General features: G+C 40.5%; 1 protein-coding gene across 5 annotated transcripts in view; it reads right to left on the reverse strand.

Moving 5' to 3' along the window:
* Positions 1-21196, reverse strand: part of PRDM5 (PR/SET domain 5) — a 130804-nt gene that overhangs the window by 65123 nt on the left and 44485 nt on the right. For 4 of the 5 annotated variants that reach the window (XM_054990171.1, XM_054990169.1, XM_054990172.1 and 1 more), the window contains 3 exons: positions 13789-13868; positions 2791-2875; positions 892-1049 (listed from right to left, as the gene is read on the reverse strand). In XM_054990171.1, the coding sequence (XP_054846146.1) occupies positions 892-1049; positions 2791-2875; positions 13789-13868 (323 nt within the window). The remainder of the gene's footprint in view (positions 1-891; positions 1050-2790; positions 2876-13788; positions 13869-21196) is intronic. The other variant, XM_054990170.1, reaches the window with a different exon arrangement.

Below are 21196 nucleotides of genomic sequence, written 5' to 3' on the forward strand. Positions count from 1 at the left end.
TAAAAAAAAGAAAAGAGCATTGCATATGTAAACTATGCTCATCATGGCATCTACGCAAGCTACTCTGTCTTTCAGCAGGCACATGCTTTCTGTGTTAGAAAGAGCAGTCATCATTATGTCACCCTGCGAGAAGCATGATGGTTATTATTATTACTTTCATATGATTTATGGCTAAAAACAAAAAGATGATGCAAAGATCCGGTGCCAAATTCCCAGATGGCATATAACATCAGCCAAACTGTGAAAAATATGGAAGCGTTGGTATATCTGTTTCATCAAAGAATTAAGGGCAGGGGGGAGAAGGAAGGAGCAGGGGGAGTTCCAAAGACTGGTCAGGAAACCAGCCAGATATTTTTTATTGTCTCATAATTCTGAAGCCGCAGCAGCCAAGGCTGTAGCTGTACCTTTAAAATGGAACCTCAGCTCAAAAGTAAAGACAAGCATTACCAAAATTAAGGCAGACCGGAACTTAAATCACACAGCCAGGCGTTTCCTGAAGGGGGCCGAATGAGAAGTTCTTCAGTAGGGCAACACTATTGTTTTACTGAAACATTAGGCATTCACAATGCTGCAGGTCTCAAAAATTTTAAAAATATTTTTTTTAAAAAAAATGAAGTATTCCCAGAGGAACATAATAAAAAAACGGTATGTAATCTATGGAACTTGACTTTAGGATGACTTTTTAAAAAAAGAATAAGGATGGGGGGAACCATGAACCCATTTATTATCTAGGCTATACCAACGGAATGCTAATATATTTTCCCCAAGATTTGAGGCTCATGTTTGTAAGCATGCCAAAGCGTACTGATCCATCATTGAAATGAGCAACAGCTGCAAATCTAAGGCTGGCAGAGCTGTAAACAACAACAGCAGAGTGGTTGCATTTATTACCTTCTTGTGATTCTTGTAAACATTTCTGTGGGCAAATCCCTTTCCGCAAAGCTTGCATTTATAGGGTTTATCTTCACTGTGTATTATGTTGTGTGCATTCACTTGATCAAGTCGTTTGAAGGACTTATTGCAAACCTCGCAGGTGTAGGGGCGTTTTTCTGCAGAAAATGAGTGGGGGGGGGGGACATTTAATCTCCTGTTTATACAGGGGTGGAAGATGAAAGGCAGAGACAGCCATCTCCTTAGAAGAGAGTTCTGCAATGAAGTCAATCCAATCAAGATTAAACCAATTAAAAAGACATCGAATGCCCTTTATGTTACACAGTTAAGTCTCTTCATAAAAGATGAGCCATGGCACATCTCAAGAAATTGGCACGTTCTTTGCAACAACCACGGCTAAAACTAAACTCTGATTAATTAGCTTAAATCAAAAGAGAATGACTTCAAAGAGGAAAAGCCTGTTGCCAGACTACAAATGTGAAAGAGGGCATGACAATTTAAATGTTTTAAAACTTAATTAACAATATACATAACATATCCGTTTACCTTAAAGCCTACAGTTGGTATGCACAGGCTTTCATGTTTCCGCTGCTGGATGAAGCCTCCTGCTACTTTGTAACATTGATATTCTTATCTAAAATGTCAAAAACCAGCTGAAGACATCTAAGACGCATCTTATTGTTGAAGCAAATGCATTTGTAGCATGCATTGAAACGGAGAGAGAAGTTAACATTAACACCACTTGCACAGTTGGAAGCCTATTTTGATGCCTTTGTAGAGAGAACAGGCAATCCTGTTATGACTGGATTGGTTGTAATTTTGCTTTTTAAACTATTGTAGTCAAAGTTCTGAAAGTGCCAGATTTAAATGAAGAATAATAACTGGCAGAGACCGATTAGGCATAGAATACACCTAACTTGCAACTGCTCTGCCCAATCCATGGAGATCTGGGCAGGATGAAGTGTTGATGTGGTGAGATCTGGGGAGTTCTGCTCATGTTACTGCCTAAGGTGGACTTGGAGTTGAGATAGAGGGAATCTCCTTGCTGATATCTAAAGACTGAGGGAAAATGTAAATGCATTCTCCGTTATCCCTCCTCTGGCTGGGGATACGTCACAGCATCAGTTAATAAAAACCATCATCTGTACAGACAACTTCACAACACTTACTTTGTTTCTACAATGTAATAAGCCAACCACAGTTTTGAAAAAGCAGCTTGGTTGGTTTGAGACAACAGAGCATGACAGAAGGAAATGGCAGGGGGTTCCCAGGAGCAGATAGCATGGGATGTGGGAATGCAGACGTCTGTGCAAGAAACATGGCATACTGCAGAAAGGAAGGCACTTCCTACTAATTGTAACGTATTTTAATAACAGGCTGCAGTCCACAAACTACTTAAATTAGAGACCTTTTACATGCCATTTTAGCAGCAACCAACAAACAAAGAAGCAATGCAACAAACTTTTTTACAATTGCAGTACCTCTGGTTCTTCTCAATAAATTAGTTATCTTTATCTAAATACATCAATTTAAACAGATTGTGGATCCAATAGCCTCATAGGAGCTTTTTGTTTGTTTTCTGCTATTTAGTCCTCAAGCAAAAAACAGGTATCTAATAATAACAGTGTGCTTATATATCACCCTTCTGGACAGATTAATTCCACGTTCAGAGCAGTGGACAAAGTCAGTATTATCCCCACAATACAGCTGGTGAGCTGGGGCTGGGAGGAGTGGCTTATCCAAGGCTACTTGCAGAGTTCATGGCAGCAGTGGGAATCAAACCAGCAGAGTACTGACTTGGAGCCCAGCCATTTAACCACTATGCTACAGCTGCTCTGTAAGAAAGCAACGGAAGGTATTATGTGAAACTTGATTTAATGGAAGAAAAAGGAATTTTACCTGAGTGAGTTATCATGTGGCGTTTTAGCTGGTTAGCTGAAATAAATTTCTTGTCACATTCCTGACAGTCAAAGATCTCATGAACCTGCAATATGAGTATTTAATGTTAATTAAGTATGTGTCTTACATGAGATCACACATCTTAAGCTATGAAAGAACATCTTCAACAGACTAATTATTCCTTAGCTAGGAGTTATGCTAATACTCATGGATATATTTTCTTCCTTAATTATCCCTTCCTTAACAACTGCATGTTGTTAAAAGTTAAAAGTTCACTATAGTGAGCAAAAATTACGACAGATTTTCCAATCGATCTACTTTTTTAAACAGTTATATTAACAGAATTACATTGAAGTAGATAGGTTTGTGATCTCCAATCATTTCCACCAAATAAAAGCTATATAAATATGTAATTTTTATCCAGGCATAGTATTAAGTATTTGTACATCTATATGCCAAAGGAATGCTTTGTTAGAGATCACTAACTCATATACTACCATTATAGAAAACAAATGGGAAACCTGAAAAATACATGCAAATAATTGGTTTGTTTTATTGTCTACCTTTCTCATCGATATCCAAGGAAGATTACACAGTGCAAGAGAAATACAATACAATCGACAGATAGAACATTCACTGAGCTAGTACTATAATGAACAACAGTTAGGGCATTCAGTGAAATATATAATAGCCGACAATATGAAAATAAGCATAAAGTCAAGCGTAGAGATGAAATCTTTCTGAAACTACTCATAAATAATTTACATTGCATGTTAAGTGAAGTGGAAACTCCCTAGGGGCACATATCTGCATCAGCATACAGTATCCAGTACCATAGCATATAGACCCGGTCCCTATCAAAGCATCCCTCAGAGCTATTTCTTATGACACAATTGTATAATCTGGGTAGAAAGTATTCCTGAATAATTCTGTTTTGTATAGTTTGTGGAAAGCCAGGAGCATGGGAGCTTTCCTGACCTCCTCAGGAAGGCCAATCCATTGGGGGGGGCACCACAGAGAAAGAACACCCAAATCCCAGCAACAAATCCTCCTTCTCTCTCTGTCTACTGGAACTAAAAGCATGAGGTAGAGGGAGGTTCCTTACATAACATATGCTCACATAGAACAGAACAGGTGGTCTGTGGTTGGCAGATAGAAATGCCTAACAGGGTTTGGAGGGATGAGATTGGTGTTCCCATGGCTACAGAAGGCCCATCTCCTCAGTTGCCTAGGGGATTAACCCCCTTGCTCCTCGCTGTATAGGGTAGAATGAAAGCTCTCCAGTTGGCAAGGAGATCTGCCTATCAAGGTTATGTGGGCTAAGATTGGGGTTTCCAATGGCAACAAAAGGTCTGCAGACATTCTGGGCCTATGTTGCCTAGGGAATCAATGGATTGGCACTAGTTTATCTGGCATCACAAATCATTCACGAATGGAATGAATTGTGCCAAAAAGTCATGAAATTCATGAAAACCGCAGCCCCACAAAACATGCTTTCGCGAAACACAAATTGGCCCGATTTGTCATGAAATTTGATTCATATTTTGATTCGTGCCCATGTCAAATCTAGAGTGCTAATATTATAGTAGTCTAATCTCAATGTTACTGTGGCATGAATCCAAGCGGCCAGATCGGCCATGTCAAAGTAGGGGCCAGTCTGAGTTGAGAGAAGTCCTGTTTTTGCAGTTGCATTTATTTGCTTCTCTAGCAGCAGTGCTGGGTCTGGTATAACCACTAGGCTCTTAACTGGATCAGCCAGGGTCAACTGAACCCCATCAAAGATCAAAAGCACAATGTCCTACAAGACATTGCACTTCAAGATCTCAACTTTTTCTACCAACATCACTTCTGTCTTGTCAGGGTTCAATTTCAATGTTTGTTTTTAGCCAATTGATGGCAGCTTTCAAGCAACAACTTAGCAACTATTGCATCACCAGGGGATTTGGATAGAAAGATATAGAACTAAGTATCATCTGCATATTGATGGCATCTGATTCCATAGCTACAGATTGGTAGCTATGCAAACTAGACATGGGCACGAATCGAAATATGAAGCAAATTTAGTCACAAAACGGGCTGTTTTTTGGAGCCACGGTGATCACAAACTAATCACGAAATTCACAACCTTTTGGCCGGTTTTGTTAACTTCGTGAATGATTCGTAATTGCAGACAGGCTGGCACTGATCCATTGATTCCCTAGGCAACAATGGGCCCAGACCTTTTGATGCCATTGGAAACCCCAATCATAGCCTACTTACCCTTGATTGGCAGCTCTCCTAGCCATCTGGAGAGCTTCCATTCTGCCCTATACAGCCAGGAGCTAGGGGGTCAGCAGCGCGGAGAGCAATCTAAACTCCCCTCTGTCTGGAGATCAGGGGGTGGGGCCACCAGCCATGTGACCATTTTCAAGAGGTTCCAGAACACCATTCCCCTGCATTCCCCCTGAAAAAAAGCCCTGTCTACATCAGAGTTTTTTATAAAAAGCACCTCTCTCTGCCTCATGTTTCAGTCCCAGTTGACAGAGGGAGAGGGAGGAGGACCTGTTGCTGGGATTGGAGTGGGAGAGTGTGTGGAAGGATTTGGGATTGTGTTTTTGGCTGCTACTGCTTTAAAGAGACTGAAAGAAGCCTGTTATTTCTAGCTCTGAGCCTTGCTGTGGGAAGGTCTTTGGGAGAGGGTCTTTTTTCCTCCACACCACCCCACCCTAGTCTCAGGCCTTAGCCTGACTCTGGGGACTAGGCCTCCCCTTTTTATTTGCTTGTCTTTGTTTCTTCTCAATTCTTTCTCAGCTCTTTTGAGGGCTCACACTCTTGCTTCTTCCTTTGGTTTTGTTTTAGGGCCTCTCCTTGCTGAAGTCTCCCTGCGAGTTTGGCATCTCCAGGTACGAAGGGGGCCGTTGAAATGCCCCGGGTTCTGATGAATCACAAAACTAACGAATCATTTCAGCAAACGTGTTAATTTTGTGAAGTTTTGTGATTCGCGATTTGTGGATTGCGACGAAACACGAAACTCTCATTTCGGGCTTTTTCTGTTCCATGCCCATGTCTACTGCAAACTATATTTTAATGCACTTGATAAATTATTCCTACTGACTACTTCAAAACAGCATTTATTGTTTCAAAGTGTATGATACATTGGGTGTTTGCTTTATCATTTATATAAAATGCCATTTATATAAAAGTATAGAGGAGATATAAAATAATCTTTTTCACTTTGATAATGAAGATTAATATAGTTTCCACCACTGAGTAGTTTTAGCAGGAGTGAAAGTGAAAAAATAGCCTCATCATATACTAATTTGAGGAGCTCAGGTAATGAGCTGACAACAGGTTTACAACTTTCAGAGAAGTTAGAAGCAGGAAAGAGGTAAGTTTAAGAACTGGAATGAACTCTCACAGTGTCAGGAGTGGGTAAACGGTAGATGAATATTTGGAAAAGAGACTAGAGAGATCCCACATAAAGAGGTGGTATGGAGATTCACCAGCAGGGAGGCTCCATGGCTCAGTTATCAAATCTGAGAGAGAAAGCAGCAAGATCCATAATAATTGTGAATTAGAATGCTAAGAAGTCAGCCCAGCTCAGAGCCACTAAACCCTCTGGCAGAGACTGGCCCAACAGGCATTATAAACTTAATGAATAAATTTAGTTTTTCATATAAGGTATTCCTGATGCTTTGTCTAGTGAAAGTTGATGAATGTTCTTTCAAGAATGACATTTTTCCATTTGTGTTTTATATAAAACATATCAAATTTCAGCAGAGTGTGTGATTCTAACAGCAGAATTCTATTCAGAGTTACACCAGTCTGTGCCTACTGTAATTATTTTACATTACTCTGGGATCTATACCTCTAGACAAAGACATCTCAAACACTAATTAATCTGAATTGCTTGTGCCTAACCAAGGCTATATCACCTAAACTGAACATTTTTCTTCATTTTTCAAAAGTGACAATCTCAGAAATCTTAATTTAACCTATCATATAGGACAAAAGTGGATTCGCAAAACTTTTCAAAGATGAACTTGACAAGGATTACCTTTAAAAGTTCAGTTAAAAATGAAAACATAATAAAGGTAATAATTTCTAAATACCAAATGAACTAACTGGGGTAGAAAACAAAGCATATTTTAAAAATAATTTTGAAAGTTGAGCCTGCTCATAAGTCTAAGATGTTGCACTTGTTTTCAGCTTTATTGATATAATGAGTTGGATGATATAATGAGATATAATGATATAATGAGTTTATTGAGTTGGATATAGCCAGTTTTTCGCATTCTGTTTCACCTAGGACCAAATTACATGCTACATCTCATTCCAAGGTAGCAGTTTGGCCATGAGTCGGGTCTGGAATGCTCCCAGCCCAACTTGCTTTTTTCCACAGTTGCTGCAGGGAACTTACTTTCCCAAGTGCTGGAGGGCCCATCTAGAATTGGGACAATGGCACCCTGAGAGGAGAGGCTCCAGCCTTTCTCCCAGTGCCATTTTCCCAAGCTGAACCAGCCCCTGAGATGTTTTTCCCTATTCTAGGATTGGATGTGCAGTATTCAGTGCACAACGGGGAAAATACCACTACTCCAGACTCTTTTGGCATGAGGGATGTAGTTTGGTTTCCAAATCTCTCCTATGCTGGACAGGATAAAATTCTGCCCTCTTTTCTCCCTGTTTAGTACAGACTAATCAGATTTGAAAGCTTGCATGGAATGCTGATATAAGAAAAAAACCTGAGGAGTTTAACAACCAACAACTGACAAAAAGGGGAGTTCAGGTTTGGCAGAAGAAAGGGATAGGAGATATTCTGACTAGGAAGGGGGGTCAGTTGGGGGTCTTGATTTGTAGCTGATGTACTCTCTGATACAGGATTAAGGAATCCTGTGTGTATAAAAGAATAAAAGAAATCCATTTTACCTCACACACCTAAAATTGACAGAGGACCTGGGATAGTAAAATAAAAGGGAGGTATGGGCGGTAGGGTGGTTCACAACTCTCCAGCCTGAGGAACTTATTGGTACAGTGGTTTAAAATAACAAGAGAAAGGCCTGGATGAAGGGTTGTAACACCTCCTTAGTAGAGCCCTATCCCACAGAGGTTTTGTCTAGGTAGGTCACATGGTTTCCAGCAAAGCTTTTTTGGTGGTCGAAGGAGTCCTTCTCCTTTTCCACCAAGGGAAAAGCTGTTAGATCCAACCTGTTGTGTTTTGCTTTTTTCTCCTCCTCTTTACTTCCCAGGGAATCTGCACGTTCCAATGAGCAGTGGAACTATAGAACTTTTGATTATAATTCTTTTTAAAAGCACATTTTTATTTAATCCTTTATCCAAGTGAGACCTTTTTGTAACTTGATACCTTAACACATGGACAATTTAAAATATAGTTATATGTTTCCTCAAATTTCTTGTATCCTAGATCCTGGGATAGTAAGATTGAAGGTAGGCATATATTTTAAATAAATAAATAAAATCCATGGTAGGTCTAAACAAATCTATACGCAATATAGTCAGTGGTGCACAGAAACATGTCTTGGGACAGGAACTCCCTGTCTTTTTCCTCAAACATTCAGACTGAGAAAGCTAGTATACCACTTTTGAGTGCTGCCTGGTCCAAATATAGTACATTTTCTCCTTTGGTCAGTAGACCCCTGAAGGAACAACTCATCTAAAAATGTTACTGAATAGAGTTACACAAGATAAAAGAACATGTGAATCAGGGATGCAGCACCATGGTGCTCCTGTTCTGTGCTCAACAAGTATGTCCCCTCCACGCCCCACAGCTGTGATAAGCCCACTTAGGGGAGGACACAGAGATACAATAGAGATACAAGCCTGTCTTTTTTCCCTTCTGGAACTAATAAATGTTCATGAGGAGTGGATTTCTAGGAGGAAAACAGTGTTAATTCTTCACACTTTGGTGCCAATCCCAACATTAAAATATCATAGATCTCCCACATTCATCAAGTTGCAGATGTTATTCAATTGATTGCAATGAATATTATCTTACTCTAGGAATATTTCATTTTTGGATGAGACCAGGAAGAATATCTTATAGTATTGGTAGATTTCGCAAGAAGTCAAATGGGAGCCTATGTTTCTAACCCTCTGGAGCCTCACAAATGGATGTGTATGAATTAGTCTTAGCTATGGTTTTGCATGTTGTCCGAAAGAAGATACCTAGGTTAATCTTAATTTGATCTTTGGAGACACCCTCCTAGGCAGCATAGAGAAGATAATGAAACCAACATTAGTTGAGACAAACCAGGTTTTGAGTGATTGTGAGTTGAATCCTATTTCACCAACTCAGCGTAGTTAAAATAAACCATGGTTTCATTTTATGGCTGAACTAGCCACTGAGACACTATACAAGCCTGTTTCAGAAATCTGAATGTGAAATCAATAAAGTCCTCTTGGTCAAGAATGCCACTATTTTATTGCATTCAATCTACTGCTCAGATAAGCAAGAAGATGTTTTCTACAATATGCTATCAAAAAAACCCAAACCCCTCTCTGTTAATAAGTCTACAGCAACATCATGAGGCTGGTTAATAATCTGGGATAACCATATGAAACAACTACCACAGAACAGGAGCATGCTCTGGAACACTTTCATAGACATGCTTAGAGATACGCTCAGATTGAGACTTCCTGGCAGACGCTAACTATTTTAAAGTCCATAAATCTCCCTGATTGTTCTTCCTTAGAACTTAGTTAATACTATAAGCTCTTAAAGCGATCTGCTAATCCAGGCAATGTGATCTGACCTTTCAAACTGTTCATGCAGTTCTAAATGGCTAGCTAGTCCTGACGACTTTTGTGTAGGATTTAGTTTTAAAAATACAAGTCTCTGATATTTTTCACTCTCCTAAAACCGTGCCAGATCTGGGACAAGTTCTTTGCTTCTATAAGAAATTTAATAAATCATAAAAGTTTAAAGGCGCTCCTTCATGCAAACTCTGAAAATTTACATGTAAACCAAGCCATACCACACAATGTTTGCATCCCAGAGCATGAATGAATCCTTGTGACTGATGTTTTCTCTTCATATTATGTATTTTCCATGTGCAAACAGAGATGTGAACACAGCCTACTTAAACCAGAGTACAAAAAAGAAAGCCCTCTTTCTGCTGACTGTATGCCAGAGCAGCACAGATTTTATACCTGGTTATGGAATGCTGCCAATCTGGGTAAAAGGATCTGCTGACAAAGTGACACATCTCCCCTTCAAATCTTGAAAGGAGCACTGAACAGCAAGATAGAAAGAAACCAGAAATACAATAATACCACTGTTGGACCTGGGGGGTTAGCAAATTGTTTCAATTGTTATTTTAATTAGTCACTCTTATCATTTGTGGTGTGGCACCCTCAGAAGGCTTTGCTTAGATGAGTGAAAATGTTGAGGTAGAGCATAGATAGTCCTGACCTGACTAGCCCAGGTGAGCCTGATCTCATCAGATCTCAAAAGCTAAACAGGGTTGGTCTTAGTAATTAGATGAGAGACCTCCAGTGAAGACCAGGGCTGCAGAGGCTGCTGGGTATAGCTCAGTTGTGCCATTATACTGCATTTCTAATTCATTTATCAAAATGCCCTCCTGAATATTTCTGTTTTGCACATTCTGTGAAATGATAGTAGAATGGGAGCCCTTCTGACCTCCTTAGGTAGGCTCTTCCACTAGCCTATTTCATTCTCTCTGTGGTGGGCAGTTGCCAATCTCACAAGTTTGCAGAGATGCCCTTTCTGAAGACACCACAAGTGACAAAAGGCACAGATTGGACACTTGTCTGCTTCCCTCAAGTTTTGATGGGAAATGTAGGCAGCTTGGCGGAATGTTGGACAAGTGACAGTTGAAAAGTCCACTGGACAGCAGTCAGAGAGCGAAGCTGTGAGACCAGGATGCCTACATTTCCCATCAAAACTTGAGGGAAGCAGACAAGTGTCCAATCTGTGCCTTTTGTCACTTGTGGTTCTGCTCTCAGTTCAGATGAGCAAAGCTGTCATGGCAGGCCACAACAAGAGAAGTGATCCAGCAGGTATGTACGTCCAAGGCCATTAAGGACTTTGATAACAAGAACCTTGAACTGAATCCAGTAATGGCTTGGTGACCGGTAAAATGGGTGTTATATGCATGTTCTGCCATACCCTCAAAATGCTCAGAAGGATGGTTTATCTAGGAGAAAGATTAGGCTGTGTGCATAAGACAGAGACAGAGAAAGATCTCCTAGACCAGCCATAGCACAGGGTTCCAAATTCAATTCCTAGCATATCTAGTCAAAAAGATGCAAGGAAGAAGGGCTTGGAAAGACCTCTGCTTGAGACTTTGGAGACTTACAATCACAGAGTATTATATACTGAGACAGAAGGTAGATTCATATTTCATATGCCCCAGGCCACATCTTAACAAGGATCTGAGTATCCTCTAAGTGCAGAAGCCGCTATGCCACTCTTTTTCACTTAATCCAATATGCCTAAGATCTTGGCAAGAGTGCAGTATATTCGATAGAGAGGTTTACCCCTATATCAATAGAAGTGCAATCTTAAGCAAAGTTACACCCTTCTAAGTCTACTCAGACCACCAGGATTAGATAGGTTTAACTCAGCTTAGCACTGCACTGTAAATCAGGTACGTGGAAAGAATATCACAATAAATAGACAAGTGGTTGTACAAGGTATAGCCTACATTGAAGCTTTTGCACATTACTGAAAACCTGTATTTAGGTAAGCTTATTTTGGCATTCAGTCTACATCTGGCATATGTAGTGGCAGATGTATAACATTTATAAAGTGAAGTCCTTTGTGGGCAGTTGCCATGGCTGCTTCAAATGCAAAGCAGCCATCATATGCCACATGCCCCAAATCCCACTGAGTGTACTCAATTGTATAGCTTGCAGAAATGCTGTACTAGTTTATGGCTTTTTAGGACCTTCATGGATGTTCATAAAAGAGTGACAGCAAAACAAGCATCTGTTTTCTAGTAAGTATAACAACACCACACATAAAACCAGAGCTCCGATTTAGGAACACTGGGCCACACCCATGTAAAGCAATTTTTAGCTATTAAGATGTAATATAAACAGTCTTCAAGCATCCCTTTTTGTAGAACATTAACTTAAAAATTCAAAATTATTAATGAAACTGAGATTGATACACATTGAAACATATTTACATTAGAAGATTTGCATGTTCCTTTGCAACATCTTACTCTACAGTGGTAAGAAAGATGATAGAGAATCCAGCCAAGGAATAGGAATCCCAGGCATAATTCTGTCTCTTCTCACATGATGGATAATCAGGATGGCAGGATGGCAACTCGGGTAAGTGATGTGTGGCTGATGCCATCAGAAGCTTGAAGAACCCACTAAGAGCTATACAATTCAACCCAGGGTTTAGACCCCATGCTTAGGCTTGGCTTTCTTTGAAGAAGGTTCAGAGGTGCTATGAGATCATATAGTGGGTCTCTTTGCAGATGTGGTCAGCAGCACAGTAGGGAACAGAATTGAAGAGAATCAACTTTGACACCAACAGAACCAAGGCCAAACAGGCTTGCTGGATGGGAAGAATCTTGAAACATGGCCACTTTCAAATGAGAGGACTTGTCATGACAAGTCTTCAAGGTATATTGGCAGTTCACCTACCAGTTCACTATGGTCATCTTCAGAGGCCCTGTTTTGGGTGCTCCCACCATCTGAGACTACATGGGTAGCAACCCAAGAAAGGGTCTTCTCAGTCATGGAATGAAAACTTTGGAACTCCCTCTCCAAGGAGGGAGTTCCAAAGTTTTCCAAAGTTTCCAAGGAGTTCCAAAGTTTCCAAGGAGGGAAAACTTTGGAACTCCCTCTCCAAGGAGATTCATCTGTTCCCCTCTATTGTTTTCTTCAGCCAAAGGGTGACGATTGTTTTGTTTTGTCTGGCATACCACCAATAACTGTTATTGGCCCTCCCCTGTGTTTTTGTGTTGTGTGTTTGTGTGTTTTTAATACTCTTATAAATATTATTTTAAATTTAAATTATTTTAAATGTTGTTTTATGTTATTTGTCAGTGTTTTAACATTCACCGCCTTGGGAATTCTATTTTAGGTAGAAAGGCAGCATACAAATGTTTTAAATAATAAATACATAGGGCAGCAAGAGACATCGTGCAAAAATAAGGAGTGGTTGGCAGACTGAGAGACCTTCGCTCCACCATCCACACATACTTTAAACAGGGCTCTTTGAGCCATGGTAGATACATGGGAAAAAATTAATTTTTTTCCCTCAGTTTCTCCTCAGAGAAATGGAAGAAGATAAGAGAACTTATAAGAGAATGAAACTCTTAACTGCGGCAGAAAGAACTGACAGACTGGTGCTCCTCCTCCCCTATCTATTGCCTGAAAAGGATGAGAAAGTGAAAAAAAGGAAGAATGCATTGCAAGCAACTAGAATTTTCAGCAGCAGACCTTCACATGCACAATACCCCATATAGAAAAGAGTCCAGTAGCACCTTTAAGACTAACCAACTTTACTGTAGCATAAGCTAAGGGCCACAGCTCTCTTCGTCAGAGGCATCTGACAAAGAGAACTGTGATTCACGAAAGCTTATGCTACAGTAAAGTTGGTTAGTCTTAAAGGCTGACTCCTCTGGATCCAGTACCCCATATGGCACTGCACAGAGACCACAATGGTGAACTAATGAAAAAAGCTGTTTAAAATGTTTGTGAGATTTACCTAGTTATCCGATTATTCTTGTGAACTTTGATATAATGGATTCAGAGCAGATTTTGGTTGCAGAGTAGATATATAACAGAAACAAAATATTGACCATAGCAAAGAATGGAACACTATAAAATAGTTTTATTTTGGATTGGCTAAGTTTATTAAAATAAATACTCAGAATCCAAGCAGACGACTATCTTCGTGAGCACGAAAAGGCTGCCCAATAGTGTTTTTGTTACAGTGACTCTCTAGTGACCACACTTTATAGCCTTACATCTTAACAAAGCCAAAACCTGCTGAGGGTTAGCCTTTATTTTACTGACCTTTCGATGCTCTTGAAGATTTGCTGCTGAAGAACACCTCTTGCTACACACTGAGCACATCAGCCTCTTCCTAGAGTTTCCTAAAACAGAAACAAAATACCACCAAATAGCTTTAATAAAAAAGTACAAAGAAAAAGAGGCCAAATGTTTTTACTGCTCATGCCATTTTTCACAGGCCTTTTGACAGGCACAAGAATTTTATGCCTTTACCCACCTCTGAGGTATTAAGTTACAAGACAGCTCTGTGGGTGCCCTGTTTAAGATTTTGCCAGTGGAATGTAGGCCAAAAATGTTTGGTTGCTTTAAGAAAAAACAAATTACCTTACAAAATGGCTCCTTTTACATATCTGACACAGGGCTTAACATAGACAATTGGCTGCATCCACTGTGGAATGTGCTACTTAATTCTTTATTAACTAATGATTATTTTCTAGGAAATTGCATTTATAAAGAATAGCAAGTCATACATCCACAGCCCAATAGATTATATCAGTTCTGTCCTACAGTCTTCCATGAGCCTAATGTGAACAAATACTTTCTGTTATTTATTACATTATGATCCTGCCCCTTATTTAAGCAATTCAGGAAAGTATGACTCTGATTTTCTTCATTTATCCTTTTAGCAACCTTGCACAGTTGGTTAGGCTAAAAAAGAGACAGAATTGTGCATGTGCGTTTGTGCGTGACTGGTCCATAACAGATGACCAGTGATGTTTATGACAAAATGAGGATCTGAGCCAGATCTAGTCCAACAGTTTAACTCCTGCACTGCACTGGCTGTCTGCACTCAGTTCTCTATTATATTTCTGGGCAGAGAGCATGTTTATATTTGTACCTCTATCTCAATTCATGAATTTGCTAACCATCTGAAAAGGGGGGGAAAGGATATAAGCAAAATGAAGAGGGGAGAAATCCATGAAAACATTATACCAAGGTACTTCTACGTGTATGTTAGGTGCCATCAAATCGCTTCCGACTTATGACAACCCTTTGAATAAAAGACATCCAAAATGTCCTTTCAGTAACAGACTTGCTCAGATTTTGCAAACTGGAGAATGTGGCTTCCTTTATTGAGTGAACCCATCTAATTTTGGGTCTTCTTCTTTTCCTACCGCCTTCCACTTTTCCTAGCATTATTGACTTTTCCAGTGAGTCTTGTCTTCTCATGATGTGACCAAAGTACCTCTATGCAACTGCATCATTACAAGAATATAACACAACTGTGTCATGTCTTATGATATTTGAATTATTTTCTGATACAACAGATATTCAAAGTAGGTTTTTAGCAGTACTGTTCATGCAGCTTTGAGGAAGTGCTTGGATCAGTCTGGTTTTCTAATCAAAATCCTCAAACTGCTTATAGACTAGATTCAAAGACTGTACATTCATGCTGCTGGGCCTAATATTTTTGAAACTGGGAACAATAAGCATGAAATTCAAAATAACAGTAAATTCAAAATAACAGTAATCTATGTAATACACTGCCACCTGCTTCCTCTAAGGAGGAAGGGCAGCATATATAGCTTTCTTCCTCATTTTACCTAATGACAATCCTGTGGGGTAGGGTGAGGATTTGAACTCCAGACTGAAGGCTGAGACTCTAACCACTACACTACACTGCAATTGTCTCCCTGGCAATGGACATGCTACTGGTAACAAGAAAAGGAGTGAATGAAGAAAAGAGACAATCGTGTGACAAGAGGAGGCAACGTGTGCCAGCAGTTGTGGCTGTACAGAGGGAAGTAAGTCCTCCAGGAGCAGAGGCCTCTAGATCCAAACTCCTGCCCCAGTGTACCGGGTTAGGCTTCTGAAAGCATTGAGCTCTGTATGAGAAACCAGAAAGCATATCAAAGATGTGTTGGAATTTACTTTTCATGATCATATTGAATTTGTCTCAGAAGTAATGAGTGGTCCTTAGGATTTTTTAAAAAAAATCAAACTTCATTTCAGGAGTTTCAAAGAATCTGTGAGATATTTCTATTCACCCATTTTGCAAACTGAGCATGAATTGTAAATCTAAAAGACCAATTCTTGCATTATTTTGGTCAATGCCTCAACTACTATTTCTTCACTGAAAGTAAAGTTTATATTGGTCTGTCCTGTCAAGTCTTCAGAAAAAAACAGAACTCTATTAACATTTTCATAAGTGAATAAAAAAGCAACAAATATCTCTAATAAAAATTTGATCTGTCATGTAAAATTATGCACCCACTAAAGGTCATCTACCAGATGTATTTTCCTTCCCTTTTCACAGTTGGTTTAAAACGTGACAGAGAATATAATTAGGTTGTCTATTATTTACCATGGTTTTAAGTTTCTCTTACTATTCTATTAATCTGTTCCGTTTCAGAGGGAGACTGCTACAATCCTCCTTCTTTGTTTATAACTAAAGGCCCATGTGACATATTGCCTGACAAAGACTGGAATATTTACATATTATTTGTAAGGGGGGGGGCTGCAAAGCAGGAAGCAGAGACGAATTTTTTTTTAAAATGTCCACACCAGATGGCCTCTCTATTTTAAAGTGTCATAGCCCAGGACCTAAACACTTTTGCATCACAAGTGAAGTGCTAGGACTTGAAGAACCTGGAGAACAAACAGAGTGTTTGCAGCCATTTCAGAAAAGACTCACACTACACCTCTTGCAGTGATTTCAAAGGACCACAAAGAACTTCCTTTATCCCTTGACCCCAAGAATATCTCCTTGCCAACATACCTGGTTACCTATGACTTCTCCCAGAAACTCTGTAAGTTGTGAGCACTCTGTCTTCACAATCACATAGGGATGCCAGTCCCCCACCAGGGGCAGGGGATCCTCCATTCCCACCCTCCACCCTCTGCCTCCACTTACCTGGCCAGTGAGGGGAATGTGCCTTCCACAGCATGCCCCTGGGTGGCACGGTGCACTCCTGGGTGGAGCAGCATGTTCCTGCGCAGTGCTGCTGCCTGATTCAGGCTGAACATGGCCCAAATTCAGCTGGATCCTGAATTGGCCCAAATCAGGCCACTGCAGAGCATGGCAGTGCTCCTGTGCTCTGCAGCAGCCGGATTTGGGCAAATTTGCCCCCGTGGGAAGCACAGAAGTGCTCCTAGGGCAGCCAATGACCCATGCAATGATGTCACTTCCCGGAAATGATGCCATTGCGCAAGTCAGGAGCATGCACGCACTGCACACATGCACAACAAAGGAAACTAAAAGCTGACTCTCAGAATGAAGCAGCGAGGGCACAGCAGCTGAGTTACAAGCTCTCTGTCGTGATCTTCCTGGCTCCTTGAGAGGGGAGGCAGGCTAGAGCAAGGTGGAAGAGCTCAAGGGGACTAGCAACCCCCTGTGCAGCCCCCACACCGGCTCAGACAGCAAGGACCAAGGGAGAAGCCAAAATGGCTACAAAGCTGCAGAATCCGAAATTCTGACAAGCGAAAATAAAGCAGATTCCTGGCAAGACAAAACAAAGACACCTGAAAGGCTGAATAAAAGTGAACCTACTAGACTTCCCATCAAGTAAGAAGATTGTTTATGACTTTATGAGGGCTAGCCAGCTTGATAAGGAGGGGATTTATTAACCTCCGGCGAGGCGGCTGCTTTTACAAATGCTGGGAGGTGGGAGCTAGGCACGGAACAGTGATTGCAAAAAAGACTCTCCCAACAGGGTAGCTGGAAAGCAATAAATTTCTGGAACTATAAACAATAAGAGCGGAGCTTTCTACCACTTTGATGAGAGTTTTGACAGAACATCTACAAATAACTTTAAAATAGCTTTTCTGGAAGAAATATTTCCTAAATTGCAAGAAATGGCCAAGCTGACGGGTGGGTTATTAAGCAGATGAGATACTTGGATTGGAAATGGACAAAGACATCATGAAAGATACTAAATCAGAAGAGTGGTACATGAAAGGCAAAATGTGGTCTTTGGATAGTTGTTAAGAGGGGAGAATGGATCTTTACTTTATATTCGTTACAGGTGAAAATATGGATAGTGTATAAGTAAGAATGATATAGTATATTTTATATTATAATCTTGAAAGTAATATTAGAGATTTATTTTAAATATGATAGATATAGATATGTTATACTATACATTATAATGTAGAAATTAATATTATAGGAGATAGTGATAATGTAGCTGAAGGGAATGGAAAACTGTTGGAAGTCAATTGAAAAGGCAGGGGAATGGGTGGGAGTGATATAATGTGATGGATATTGATATTGAATATTATGATTTGTGTATTGACCCATCCAATAATTTTTTTTTTAAAGATACTAAATCAGAAGAAAATTTCAAAGGGACAGACTTATCTGAAAGAAAATTAGAGCGGAATGATGAAAAGCTCAGTTTACAAAATGGAGGAGTATACCAGTCCTTCTTTGTGAAAATACAAGCGACAAAGAAGAAAGGGGAGGAGCAACAAAGCAGAGCTGTGGGGGAGAAACCCAGCATACCGTTTCTGAATGAAGAAAAAAGTATGCAACGTATATTAAAAAAGAAAATAAAACAGAGAGACCACAGCATGTTAACTGACCCCTTCCAGAATTGGCAAGAAGATAAGTCACCTTTGGTTGAGCACTGGAAAGGAGGACTTGTTTTACCAAGTTAGAGGAATTAAGACGGAGAAAAAGAGAATGAAACTCAGATTATGATCCAATAGTACAAGCTTAATACAATGTCCTATGTGTATTTTTCTTTCTATCTTGTTATACTGTTTATGTGCTCTGAAGGGATTAGAGAGTGGGGGATTGATGGGTCTTTCGAGCCTTCTGTCTTCACTATTATTTCTTGAAAGAAAGAAAGAAAGAAAGAAAGAAAGAAAGAAAGAAAGAAAGAAAGAAAGAAAGAAAGAAAGAAAGAAAGAAAGAAAGAAAGATATAATGGAATTCAGATTATGACCCAGAGCTTGTTGCCTCTCTATGTTTAATGATGTTTAAGATAGACTTATTGGAAGTTTAGATGTTTTATAACATGTTAGATATTGTATATTCACGGTTAAAGGACTAGAGATAATGTGACAACTGGGTCTTTGGAGTCTTCTTCGATTATTCCTGTTTTTTTCTTTTTGTAATCCCCTTCCCCATTATAAAAACCTAATAAAAATAATTTACAGAAAGAAAAAAAAGGAAACTAAAAGCTAAATGCCAGGCCTCTGATCTCCCGCCAGAGGAGTCAGGGACCTGGCAACCCTACAATTACACCAGTCCCAGAGCCTGCAGGAGTCTCAGTTTCACTAGAAAGTGAGCCTTGGTATCAGAATCCTGTTACTGATGTCTGATGTTTACCATGGAAGCAATGCCTAGAATATAATCCTCCTATACAAATAATTCAGCCCTGAGTAGGCCGCAGACTGTACAAAGCAACACAGGAGTACACATTCTAGGCCTTGCTGATTACCCCTTTTTCTTGCCACCAGATTCCAAAGATCAGAATCAATAAGTTCCGACACAGAACAAAATGGCACTCCCGGGACATGTGCAGCACGGTCAACCAGGTGCCACCATTTGCCTTCCCGCCCAGAAGGAGAGGACGATGGCCCATTCCCGGGCATCTGAGGAATTTGGTGGGGCCAGAGCCACCCCCACTAAAGGCCAGCTCCGCCTCCACCCCTTCAGCAGACACCATGAAAGCTCTAGGGCATCAGAGCATTGTCTGGCCTCAGCTTTCCTAGGGGGAGTGGCTACGGTGTGGCCTGCTTCAGTTGCGCTCCCTTCAGTTGCGCAGCAGCAAGGGACTCGCAGCAGAGCGCCTCATTCAGCCTGCTTATCCAGCCTTCGCAGCAGCGCAGCTTGGAGCAGTGGTGGGGATAGTGGTTGCTCCATGGTCCCACTTTGGGCATCGGCACAGCCTGCGGGCGGCACAGGGAGTTCCTGTTGTGGCTAAGTGGGGCTTGGTTGGGTGGTTCACATGGAGCCTGGTGGTGCTTCGGCACAGCTCCGGGGAGGCTTGGACTTTCCCAGGGGGGCTTTCGTCCCGCCTAGTTGAGGCCTTGGGGGAAGTGCTGATTGAACCCCCAACCCCTCCTTGCCACAGATGTTGCCTGAGAGTTGGGGGCGAGTGATAACCCTCCGTTTGTTAATTCTTTGCCCTTCTATTTGTGATATTAGAGGCACACACACACACCTCACCATTTTATGTGGGCCTGTTGCTATTGTAGCCATTATAATTCCCGTAGCTGGGCCTGTTCACTGGTGGGTGAAGGCCATTTTGCCTCAGTACAGTGGAGCCCATTGAGGGTGGCCATTTTAGGCAAAGGCAGGTGTGTAGCCAGTTGGCTTAGTTTTCAGTGCCAGACAGAGGTGCTTGTGGCCATTCATATTTTGGCTCTAGGCAGTGGTCTTTAATAAGAACAACAAATAAATAAATAAGTAAAAGGGCAGCAAGCAAATAGCAATCAAGTGGAGGTAGAATAAGGAGAAGTAGAACACTAGGGTTTCATAAGGGAGGTGTGCATATTTAGTGGTCGCTATGCCACCAAAAAAAGGCAGTGGCCCAAGTAAGGATAAGCAGCCTGCTAAGAAGCCCCCAACTAAGAGGGCACTCCAGGCTGATTCGTCCTCAGATGAAGACGAGGTGGCTAAGGGTAGGCAAGAAATTTTGGATAAATCGGCTGCATTTGAGAGGGCCAGAGGTTTAAGAACCTTGCCGTTCTTAAGTTATTGTTTGTCAATAAATGGCCCTGTTTACACCCAAGCCTTGTGTCCGTCTCTTCATTCCAAATTGGGGGAGGGGGGCAAACACATATTCTTCACATGTCCACCTGCAACCTATCCGTATCTAAGACAGCCATACTAATCTTCCCCTGGCAGTCCCTCTGCCACTGGGCACTGGCTACTCTGAAGATTTCAATGACTAACAAGAACCAAATTGTTTCATTTCTTCAGCTACTGAACGTTTTCATGTATTCATTTAATTTTTCTCTCATACAAAATAAATTAAGAGAAACAGCAAAGTTTCTTCTCAACTGTAATTGCAGTAAGTGTTTTCTTTGCCCTTTAAAGTAACTAATTAATACCAAGAAATGTTTCCACACATCCAAATGAGCTTCAGGCTGCAATCCTCTGCCAGCATAATACTTCTGAATTTTGTATTTAACTGGCTTCCAAAAATCCACCAAAAATCATTCAAAACGTGCATCTTTGTAAGTTTAAAATGTCACAATGTTGCAATGCAAACACCTGAAAACATTATGTTCCCCTTATAAAAATTATTTTTTGCTTCTCTCACCATTCCAATTCACTAAAAAATCTGCTTTAGGCAAAATTTGGCAGCAACTCTAGTCAAATGTGAGCATTAAACATGTACATTGTGAAAAAGCTTCAATTCCAGATTTGCATCTGGCCACTGTGACTTAATCATAAAGTCTCAGGCTTTTTTCTCAACAGTTTCTGAAACAGATATTGACAAAATAGGAACACAGG

This window comes from Eublepharis macularius, chromosome 10 (genome assembly GCF_028583425.1).
Source record: "Eublepharis macularius isolate TG4126 chromosome 10, MPM_Emac_v1.0, whole genome shotgun sequence".
Taxonomy (NCBI): Eukaryota; Metazoa; Chordata; class Lepidosauria; order Squamata; family Eublepharidae; genus Eublepharis; species Eublepharis macularius.